At 35.2% G+C, this 12,357-nt stretch overlaps 1 protein-coding gene across 3 annotated transcripts in view; it reads left to right on the top strand.

Annotated features, from left to right (window-relative positions):
* LOC142344248 (uncharacterized) overlaps positions 1-12,357 on the top strand; it is a 32,483-nt gene that overhangs the window by 7,291 nt on the left and 12,835 nt on the right. Inside the window, exons 2-3 of one of the 3 annotated variants that reach the window (XM_075395812.1) lie at positions 2,012-2,159; positions 2,285-2,333. In XM_075395812.1, coding sequence (XP_075251927.1) covers positions 2,028-2,159; positions 2,285-2,333 — 181 coding nt within the window. In that variant the 5' untranslated portion in view covers positions 2,012-2,027. Of the gene's footprint in view, positions 1-1,986; positions 2,160-2,284; positions 2,334-12,357 lie in introns of those variants that run through there. The other 2 variants (XM_075395810.1, XM_075395813.1) reach the window with 2 other exon arrangements.

Here is a 12,357-nt window from a genome sequence, read left to right as displayed (position 1 = left end):
GCTAAAATATTTCCAATTGTAACCTACTGTTCCCAAGCAAGTCCCCAGATACGTCTAATATGACAAAATTTGAAAGAGTACAGATCCTCGCAATAAAGTGGATAACCAAAGAACGTCTGGACTACAACAGTTATTGCTAGAGCTTAATCATATACCCCTGAGTCTACGTAGAAATGCATGACCTAATTCTTTTTCTCTAAGTAATTCTTAATTTCACAGATGACTGCAAGACAAGATAGCAAAAAGAATATTCAATTGAAAATAAAAGGTTAATGAAATCCGTCGACAACTTATTCCACAGATCCAAACTTTAAAGATACAATTGGGCTCTACAATCTTGTGGTGATTCCACAAGAACTACGGCAAAACGCTAAACAAAACCGGTCAGCAAAATCTGGCAATACTTTATAACGAAGTACAACTCTCTCCACAGACGTACTTGATGCATCATTTGCAAATGTACCTCACTACGAGCACTTAAAGAAAATTGTAGGCATAGAAGTAGGAGGGTGTTTACTGGAGCTCCTGTTCGACTACCTAAAGGAAGGAAACAACTCGTACGCGTCGACGATGCAAGATAACGAACACTAACAATGACAAGTGGTGTACCTCAAAAATCTCTCTTGGGCCCGCTTCCTTTCTGCATCTTTATTAACGACTGACCGGAAACCCCCATGTTCTCAGATCCATTCATGTTTGTTGATGATTTAAAAAAAAATTGCCAACTGGAAAACAAACATCGGAGGTACAAGCAGATCAGAGTGAAATCCAAAAATGGGTGGAAACGAATAACATGGATCTTGCATGGAAAAATGCACAAAGTTTACGTTCATTGGAAAAGATAAATCCCTCAAGCTAGTGGATGTCCAACTTCAGTAATGGATGTAATGCGACAGTGAAAGGCCTAGAAATTCTTGAATTGAGTAAAATTTCTCGGAAGCCTCACGACGAAAAAAAAGTTAATGAAAGCACACAAAGTGCTCTTCTTACTTCCCAGCAATGTTGCCATGGGTGTACAAACGAGGATCGTACTTGGACTCTACAAGTCCTTGATTATTCCAGTAAATGCTGTATGGTTTCGTTTACATAACGGCATAAATAATTGAGCTGGAGCAGCCTGGGAGTTTCCAGAAGAAATTTGTCAATTGGATCACTGGACTCAGAGATGTCAGTTTTGAAAACCAACTCATACTGCTAAATGTCCTTCAACTGCCACTATATTTGTGCAACTAAACAATCTGCTGCTTCTTTCAAAGATCATGAACGAAGATTAGAGCTGCTGGAAACTGTGCAATAAAAAGGGCGGAAAAATGACATCTTTCTGCTTGATAGAAAACGTTCCGAAAAAGCTCGAGGAGAGTTTGTCTTCAAAAATGGTCGACGTGTGGATAAAGGGGAAAAAATAGAGTTATAGCTATAATGTGGCGTTTCGTCAACGAATTTTACTCTAAAAAGAACGTCTGCACATGCAAATTATTCTGTGATTACCATCACTGTGGAAAAAAGTGGACAATATTATAAAACTTGATGTCTGGTACTAAGAACCCTGCGATGGAAGTCGGGAAACCACAACAAAAAAATGTTCCAACTGCAGCATCTGGAAAACGATCGAATAAAAAATTGATGAAGGACTCCCAATAAAGGGCCTATAAGCTCCAGAGGAACGAAACTTTATTTCTCTAAAGACTCAACTATTACAAAATTGAAACTTTTTTACAATAACTTTGTTGACGCTGCTGTATTGTTTCATAGCGGAGGCTCACTTCAAACTATTGGGTGTATCGTGCCCCCTTTTTATTTAACAAGAAACGAAAAACAAGATGCAAGAAAAAAATTTGCATCGTTTTAGCTAAAACTAGCGTCGTAAAGGTATATTCTCGAAAATGCACCGTAACTTACTTAATTTCCGTAACTTACTTAATTTTAAGACTAGCTCGACTGCAATGATTAAATTGCTTTTTCCCCGATTCTTACTTTTTGTCTGATACCATTCATTTTTGTTAGTTTCAGTTGTTAATGGAGTGCAAATGAAATCGTGGACTCTTTACCTATCTTTAGTGTGTTACTGGCTATCAGAAGTTTCCTTACTTGATGCTTTGCAAAATGCTGCTGTGGAAAACTCAAGATGTGTTGTCCAAAATTGGAAGTCCAATGATACAGTAAGGAGAACTTAAGCTTATGCTGGTACCTTAAATAGTACCATTAGCTTTTAGATGTAGTTTGGCTGATTATTGCGCGAACTGTTATCATATAGTTATGCAATTTCAAGGAATTTTTCTTTCAGAGAGATTCCAACCAATGCGTGCCTTGCAATGTAAAGGTCTGCAGTCTCAGTAAGTTAATTATGGCATGGAAATATCAAACACGCTTTTCGAAAGCTCCCTTTTGCATCTCTTAAACTTAAGTTGTTCCGACTACCATAACTGCATTGTTTAATTCAACGATTGGGCGCGCTAACGCTGTGCACAGAACGCTCACACAACTCGCATGTTTGCATATTAAAATTGAGGGTCGTGGACAAAATGCGAGATAACAAGATGCAAACAAGAAACAGATGTTAGTGAACCTTGGATCTAGTTTATTTAGTGGAATTGAGCCAAGAGGATGCAGAGAAAGTGTTTTCAAATCATTTGGAAGCAAAATTATACACAGCTGTGTTAGCGCAAATTTTTGATCCTTGTAAAAAAAAATTCGAAGAAATTTGTAATGTTTTCTAAATGTTGGGGAATCCGGAATTATAGACCGCAATAAACCTATATCACCTATCTCTAGTTGTCAATAATCCAGAATGTTGTTTCGATACATGGCGAGTAGTTTTTACAGAGAATTTGGTTTGTATTCAGTTGTCTATTTATGTCTACTAACAATTGATATTGTGATTGCTGAAGGGAGCTCTAATGAACTTGTCTTGTTCTTCATAATGCCAGGAATTCGAATTGCATTGAGGAGCTGTATTTTTTAAATCACACATTTTGATGATTTTGAAAGTCAAAAAGTTAATTTTCGAGAAGTGCCTTTAAGAAAGAAAAGAGAGAATTTATTTCGTTGAATCATTGAATATGAGATCAACAAGGTCAAATTACAAGGTTAACAAACCTCCTGTTTCAAACTGCCTAAAAGAGAAGATAACATACAGCTATCAATATAACACAACAGTTCCCTTCGGAGTTATAGCTTAAGATATTTATAATATAATTAAAATACAGATTTAACTCATGATTACATGCTAGATATGGTTTATTTTGAGAAATTAGAAATTTCATTTTTTGTAGCTTGATTTATATTTGCAGGAGTTTTCCAATAGACGCTAGTTTATTAATTGCTCTTGTTTGAAGCAATTATTGTAAACGTGTTGGTCTTATGCAAATTTTTCGCTTGACCGATTTTACTTTTCGAGTGACTTGCGCCCTTGACTTATTCGTTTTGCGTGATTTGAAATTCTCTCTCATTAACAATTTGAAGCAGCTGAAATCACTTAAGATTTTGTTAGTGACTATTGTGGTATATAACAACCTCTATTGACGTCATTTGAAGCCGACATAGTTTTACCCCCTCACCCCAACCTCACTGAAGCAGGCTTAAATGAGTTAGAGCTCTCACTAGTCGTTTGAGAGTAATTCTTCTGACGTTAGTCGGCTATATTTAAAAGAGAACACCCCTCGTTCTTATTGAATAGCCCTGGATTTTTGTTCTGCACAGCTTTTCTTTTAAAAGAATAATTTTACTAGTTCTAGTTGTTCTCTACAATGCTGTTGATTGCTTGCTATAAAATCTCAGAAATATGCAAATGATACACAGTTAAAAATTTTATATTCAGCAGTAAATTTTCCAACTCAATCGAACTTTTTGCTGAAGTGAGTTGCAAGATTTTCTTTCGTAATATATAGATAGCTTCCAGCGAAGAAAAACGGCAGCAACAAGACGCTTGTCAGTTGTTATTAACGTAAATTAAAAGGAGCAAAGGTCCTAGTATTGAACCCTATGGGACTCCACATAGAACCTTATTTCATTCAAACATACATTTATCAGAACACATTGAGAACAACATACAGCTATATCAGAACACATTGAGAACAACGTTGGTTCAGCAATGCAAAATTGAAATTGAATGCAGATAAGAGTGAGTATATGATTATTCGGAAATGTAAAATTGTCAAACATGGTTTTTACGTCGGCCAGAAGATGGTGATTACACTGAACAGGTATAAGTTCTAGGTTGTTATATTGATTGTCAACTTACTCTGCAACGACAGGTCAACTTTGTTTGTTCAAATTTATTTTATTATCTCCGTAATGTGTGGTCAATTCGCGATCAAGTTAAAACATCAGTCTTAATTGAGTTAATTAGGGTTTTAGTGTTATCACGTGTTGACTACTGTAATTCTCTTTATTATGGTCTGGCAAACATTTTGTTAGCAAAACTACTGCGAATAATGAACTCTGCCGCGCGTTTGATCTTTCGATTGTCAGCTTCAACACCAACCTTGTACCTCAAGCAGCTGCACTGGTTGTCAATTAGGCAGCGCATTGTGTTCAAAATCCTATTTTATGCACATCGCTTTATACATCAGCCTGGCAAACTCCACTATATTTATCGGAACTAATGAAACGAAACACAATGGTTACGAGGTCTCAATATTTTTTTACAATTTACTTGTTCCCAAATTTCGCTCCAACTTTGGAAGACGTTCTGTCTTGCATGCTGTCGCTGTTGAGTGGAATAAACTCTCATTTGATTTGAAACTGATTTGAAAACCATCTGAAATTTTATTCAGGCGAAACTTCAAAACTTATCTGTTTTAATTTTACTGCAATGTTGTGATTTTAAACAGTGCTTACCAATAATAATAATAATAATAATAATAACTTGTTAGATCTGATTTAATCTATTTCAGACATAACCTCTAATTCCCTAATATTCTCGTTTATATAGATGAATATTGCGATTGATTGTTTCAAAGCTTTTTAAAATCCAGGATATTTTTTTTAACAGTTTCATGTGATTTTTTGGTAAGTTCTACTAATGCATCAGAATTACAGTTTTGCTGTGAATCCAAATTGTTTGCCATAAATCAAGCTTTGTTTTTCGAAAACTTTGTATATTTCGTTGTACATAATCCTTTCAAAAATTACAAAACATTAAGCAACGAGATGGGCAGATAATTATTTTCTTCTAATTTAGACGTTTCCAAGATTATGTCTTTAGTTTTCTTGAGCTCTCTCGAAGGAATCCACTGGTAAATAATAAATTTACCAGATAAACTAGGATAGGGTAACCTCAGCTGCTAAGTTGACGAAGATATTGCTGACTTTGTTGCTTCCTGACGACCACTGATTATCTAACCGACCATTTCTTTGTTTTCCTTTGCGTGCGTTTCCCCAAGGAATGGAGAGTTGATTACTGCTGTAGAAACCTGCACAAACTGAGCCGACGGACTATAACTTACTTTATTTCCGATGTTACAAAAATTTTCTTTAAAAAGATTTGCATTAATTTTATTCGTTTGATTGACTATTTTAAATATTTTAAAATGAACTAAGCAGTCGCCTATTCTCATTATATATTCCATTTCCTTTGGTTTCATTGAGAAGTTTGTAGGTTTGTCTCGAGTTGCAAATACAAGATTTGAAACTTTCCGAACAAAATTGCTTTTAATCTTCTCGAATTTTTTTATTTGCTATCGTCAATTCTTAAATTTTTCCAGGGCGCTCAGATTGTTTTTGGCCTAACTGCTAATTTCAATCTTTTTTTGCAGACGCTACCTAACTAAAAATTTATAATTGAAAACTAGCGGGGGTTTTTTGTAACTAATATATCTCGGATTATGAGGGTTAATTTCTCTATTGTCCAACAGCCATTTAAAAGGAACAGTGAAGTGGTCGGTAAGTTTTTGATGCTGAACGCGTCTTTTTCTGGCATTATGGCGTGGTTTATATTATGATTAACACATATAGATGATCTTTTCGTAATTTTTTTGGTTGATGTACGGAAATGTGACAAATTTTTTTTGTAAAAGTTCGCTAGATTGTCCTTTTGGCTGTCAATGTTCATGTCACGCAGATAATAATTGTTTTTTCGATAGTTGTTTTGTGCGAGAAAGGTATCCAAAGTTTTGTCAAATCTGATTAGACCTAATTTTATTTAAAATAACAGCTAACTAAGTTTTTATATCACTTCTTTTCACTTTGAAAACAAGCATTTATCAAAGTTATTTGATAGATTTGTTCTTATAGATTAATTCTTGTTGTACTGCGTTATAACCACCTCGCTATTTTTCAAGTTCTAAATAATTAATCAGTGACAAGCTATTTTTTTGGCTAAATTTTTTCCGATTACAAAATTTCCGTAAAATAAAGAAGGATTGGTTGGCAATTCAGCACACATGACTCAATCTACACAATTTTCTCTAAGTGACCTGACATTTACGTTTTGTACAGTTATTGATCTGTGATCAATATTTTACGAAAATTTTGAATTAAAGGAGAGTTCAGTTTCTAAAGACAAAGTTCGTTCTCTCTTTGTTCACTCCGAAATGTTGACGGCTTTGAAGGATATTGTCCGTGACCTTTGCTTGCTCGTTGCCACTATCCAAGTAAGAATTGAAAAAACGCACCTTTTAATTAGAGTGTTTCTACCGTCACGGTTGCCATTAATCCATTTGAAAAAAACTTCCCGTAGCCAAACGTCAGATATATTTTCATCTCTTTTCATCAGATGCACAAATTTCATCCTCGCTTTGCGTTTCTAGCAGATTCTATATTCCCTAATTTTTTGCGAACTCTGGCGATTCCTCTCATTTTTGGAGGGCAAACGATGCGTGAGCGAGATATGTTTATTCCTTCACTTCGGCACCTGCACCCTGTGCTAATTCTAAGACCCGCGAAAGTGTTTTTTAATGTGATTTTTTTGTTTTTGGTACTCAAATGAGTTTTTATCATTTCTGGTATCTTAATATGTTCCCTTCTGTTGTACGTTTGGAGGAGCTTAGTCTCTGCTGCGGATTTTTCAATGCGGGTTCATTATGTTCCCAAGATAGTCTTTCCCCGACTTTGCTTTCGAATTCCTGCATTTTCTCATCAAAGATCTTTTTTCTCTTTGAATAGGTTTGAATTTTTTGCAAATTCACCTATTGGACTGAGTGCGCTGCTGTTCCATTTGTTTTTCTTTGGGAGTGGAATTTTCCTCGACCATGGCGTTTGTCCGTGGTTTTTGGCTGTAGTATTCTTTTGCTAGCATACTCTTCAGCGTGATAATCTTCCTGCCCGTCTATATTAAAATTGTTATCATTATTGGTAATTTTCTGCATATTGGATTAACCGCAATGAATTTACAATATTTCCGAAATAGTATTACAGGCTTTACGAGCCTCCAACAACTTCCAAGACAACGAACCCTCAAGTTCTGACTAGGAGGTAGGAAAAAATTAAGCCGAAAATTTCACTTTGGTAATATCAATGTTTCAGCGAGCTAAAATCAGGTGTAATTTTATCATTAATTTAAAGCATTCAAGATCAATATACAAAAAAACTTTACGGGCAGTTTCAAGTTTAGACTCTATACGGATTAATTCAAAGGGGGAAAGTCTTTTAAGACAAATCTTTGCTGACAAACTTTTTAACTAGTTTTTGATGAAGCGAACAAATATTGAGTTGCTCCCAAGATGCTGCAAACCATTTATTGCTTCATATCCGATTCGGTACGAAAATTCCCAGTTCTCATATATACTTGAAAAGTAACTTAGTAACAAATGAATATCTGATTTGTTCATTAGTTGGTAAATGAATCTGAGGACGTTTCAGATGACGCTAACAGCAAATGGATTTGGAGTTGTAAATCCACTTTCTTTGAATTTGGAATCCGCTATTTTTAATATCGTTCAAGTTCTTATCACGATTTTTTGCGCTCGCTCTTTTCAAACTTATTTGATCATTTATGATTTTTTGCAGTTTGCCTATTTAGTGATATCTTCGCTTTCGGCATCGATTTTGGTCTCAACTAAGTGTTTTTTTATTTCGTTCGCCTTAATAATTTTTGATCTCAAATGATTTTTTAGACTTAAAATTATTTTTTGCTTATTTTAATTGGAGGACTTATGAAAGGTATGACACAATATAATTAAAGCCTGGTTTGCGACAAGATTTTGAAATGATATATGACTGAACGTATAGCCAGAAGATGCAATAATCGAGTACACAGCTCGTTTTTGCTTTGCTGGTGTGCAAAGTAATGGCAATTTTGCAATTTTTTTTTTGTAATTGATCAGCTCGTCTTGGATACAGAAGAAGGCATTTAACTCTAGGTGTCATTGAGCTAAAAATGTTTACGTCGGACCGAAATGGCTGGATTTAAAATTTGTATGGTCATCAAATCTGAAGATCAAAATACATTAATTTGAATCTGAAAATCAAAATTCAACTTTTATCGACCATCCGTCTGAAGTCAAATAAGAGTTCTTATTTCAAGAATTAATTTTGACAAATCCTGGTGTCAATTTATGCTGCGTTTTTGAGCAAAAATTTTCAATTGTTCTTTTTTGTACAGACATGATGATTGAATGCAAACTGAAATATTTATTATCAATATGTTGCGAAATTTCTCCGGTTATCTTTGATCTTGTGGGTTTTGATTGATGTATACATATTTGCATTCTTGAAGCGCACGAAAAGGGGAATTGTATAAATTTAATGATCTTATTTCGACCTAGGTCAAATTGTAGAATTCTCAAGGTCACAATAAATTTTGACACCAGACCCAAAGGTAGGTCTTCTTGTGCAAATGAATTTTTATAATAACATATTTTGTCTGTCCAAGAATACCATCCGCAAAAAATTGGTTTAGGGGATGGAATTTTTTAAATTAAAACTTTGTTTAATATTTGTGTAACTTTTGTGTAATAAGGCCGTGATTATATTTTTGAGTTGTATTCATTATGTGCAAACGTCAAGTGTGGCACGTGAACAGGTCTATTCGTCCTCTCCATCTTTAATAATATAGAGATTTAAAAAATATGCTTTGAATAATAGCCGCAAAGCGATAGCTGAGGCTTCTATTGGCCTTCTCTTGCTTTTTACAGCTCAGGGAATTTGAATTATTTTAAGACGCTGTCTTTAACATCTGTTCACACGTCCTCATGATTTTTGAAGTCAAATTGGAGTAGTGATTTTGGTCACGCCGAAACAGCAATTGGAGTGAAAATGCTAGTGGTTTTGCAGCGTGAAATGTCTTTGCTGAAACTTCTGAGTAGATGAATAAAGGGTGTTTGAACAAAAATCGCTGTTTCGCTAGTGGTTTTTTGTTCACATGCGGCAATTTCACTCTCTTTACTTTTTTTTCAATTTTTCGGGTCTGATTTTGTTTCTAAATGGTTTTCCTAATCCATTCCTAGTACATTCCATTTTTGATTAGTCAGTGAAAATTCTTTGAATTCTGCCTGGACTTGTCCTGCTATGTTTTCTGTCAGGGTTTTTGTTTCAACCATATGACCTCACAAGCACTTCAAATCTGCCTTTTGTTCATGCAATTTCAAATAAATGGCATATGTGACGTCATTTTTCATTCTTAGTATAGCGAGTTTGTTCATTCGCGTTATGAACTTTCGGTCGCGCGTGACTCACCTAGCTCTCCAAAATGACTATACTTTAATTCAAGGAGATATTGTCAAGTGAGTGTGTGTTTTTGTGTGTGCGTGTGTTTTTGCGTGCGCGCGCGTGTGTGTGTGCGTGCGTGTGTGTGTTATCTAATTGAAGTCTATTTAAGAGCAGCTAATAGAAACAGCAATAAGTTATACAAATTCTTAATCAAAATAACGAGATCATTTAATGAAAAGAAATTTCGTTGTTCTGGTTTTTCGAGACTGCCGATCTACAAAGCTATTGCGACTATTTTCTGGCAATCAACCAGCTGTGTTTTTATCTTGTGGGAGAGTTTTTTTTCTTAATGATCATTTCCATTGGTGAAGGGGTGAACAAACATAACCGATTTTGGTTGCTAATCGGAAACATGATTTTATCAGGTAATATTCCACGATATTGGTAGTCGGAACTAGGGAAATCAGAGACAATTTTCCTTCTGCTGTAACCTAAATAACTGGAGTGGCTTTAACTTACAATATTTGAAAATAACAATTTTTAAGTAAACGTGAACTTCAAGCGTTTCAGACGGAGCATCTTACCAAATTGATCACACTTCAATAACGACATCAAACTGACTAATAGCTATAAACTTTTCCATCTATCTCAGTACAATGCATCGCCTTTATGTTCATAAGCACGCATTGATTTGTTTGTCTTGTTTATCACAATTACAAGGTTGCTCTCAGATTCGATCATCTCTCACTAATTGCTTCAAACCAATTGATTTTTTTTTTTGGGGGGGGGGGGGCTGTTGAGGAATTTGTCAGGAAATTGAACGAAGTTGATGAAATTGATCGATGATTAGTTGCAGTGAAAATTAGTCATCAAAATTGAAAGCAACAGTTTAACAATTTGAAGCTAGAACACCGTGTCTAACATTTTTCCTATTTTTCGCCGATTATTGCCGCTAGTGAATTTTTAAGCCTTTGTCTTTCGTCGACAAAGAAGTTTTTAAAGAGATCAAACTATTTTTTGAGCTCGCTTTTCTCTTCATGGTTATTAATTGCTCTCAAACGAAGTTTAGCAATTATATTAGTCCTGTTGGTCTTTTTAATTCGATTTTTCGCTTGACCAATTTTTCGTCTGACGCATTTATTTTTTCGTCCTCAAAAACAGATAAACAGGTAGCGCCCAGCGGGCATTAAGTTCTCTTAGAGCCTTTCAGCTCACTAGTCTCCAAGTATGCGATTCACATAAACTGCTTTGGAGACTTATACTTATGGTATGAAGGGCGGTTCTGAGAGCTTGACCCCCCCCCCCCCCCCAAGGCGCAACGCCCACCGCTGCGCTCACCTCACTCGCCGGTCTTTTGAGAGCTCTGACGTTAGTCGGTTATGTTTGTGTAATGGCATTGATTGAGGTATCTTGCTCATGAAACTCAGATTTCTTTGTTGTGTATTTTTGGCATCAGCATTGACTGAATGCTCATCAGCTTGTTTCCGCGCTGTCACTTGTGCCTCCATTGTTTTCATTATTTTTGTTAGTGCTTTCTATCTGATCTGCTGAAATCTTGATGCAAATTATGGTTGGCTTCGGCAGAAAAACGCTTTTTGGAGAGCTAATTTTGTATAGCGTTTCTGTTTAGATTAATGTGGTATTTTGAGGACTACTAGGCTGTCGGTTACCTCACCTCACACTATTGTCGAGTTCTATAGAATGTTATAAATTGAATTTATTTGAGATTTTTTCTTACAATGCTGCCCCAGAACTTTTCAAAACCACAATTCAATTACATTGTTTCAAAATTACAATGCTGCCCCAGAATTTTTGTTCCGAAATATTTCTCTTCCACTTTGTTCCTCACATACTGATCTTAAATATTAATGTATTAATTTTATGAGCAGGTTAGTTTTTTTATTCGCGAATTTCCTGGAAAATATCTATTATTGGTAATTATTTAACCTGCTCTTGTTAATTTTTTCATCAATTTCTTTGACGCTTTCATGGACTTGTAATTAAGGGACAACTATCGAATAAGGCAGCTTTAATGTCAAGCCTTAATCATAATCCTAAATTTCAATATCGATGGAAGGTTAAATTTTATTTTACTTTTTGTTGATGGCAAACATTTTATATTGAATACTTTTTATTAGTTATTTTTAATAGCCGCACAGCGATAGCTGGGGCTATTATTGGCCTTCTCTTGGTTTTTTACAATTCAAAGAATTTGAATTGTATTGGGGCGCTGTCTTTTTTTTCTGTTCACACATTTTCATGATTTTTGAAGTCAAATTGTAGTGATTTTGGTCACGCCGAACAGGAAGTGGAGCGAAAAAGCGAGTGGTTTTGCGGCGTGAAATTTTTTCACTCTAATTTTAAAGTAGAGTGAGAAAATGGTGTTTGAACAAAAATACGTTTTCTCGCTAGTGGTTTTTTTTGTTCACATGCGGCAATTTCACTATGATTTTTACTGTTTTTTCGATTTTTTGGATCGGATTTTTTTCTAAATGGTTTTTCCAATCCATTCATAGTTCATTCCAGGTCTAGTTTTTTGTTTAGTCAATGAAAATTCTTTGAATTGTACGTCAGAACTTGTCCTGCTATGTTTTTTATTTCGTCGTCGCGAATTTTGTTTCGACCATATGACGTCACAACCACTTCAAATCTGCCTTTTGTTCATTCGTTCATGCAATTTCAACTGAAGTGCGTGTGTGACGTCATTTTTCGCTTTTAGTGGAGCGAGTTTTTTTGTTCATTTGCGTGATTAAATTTTTGGTCACACTT

This window comes from Convolutriloba macropyga, chromosome 8, assembly GCF_964194025.1.
Source record: "Convolutriloba macropyga chromosome 8, txConMacr16.3, whole genome shotgun sequence".
NCBI lineage: Eukaryota > Metazoa > Xenacoelomorpha > Acoela > Convolutidae > Convolutriloba > Convolutriloba macropyga.
Note: the sequence above shows the minus strand (reverse complement) of the source record. Positions and strands in the feature narration are given on the sequence as shown.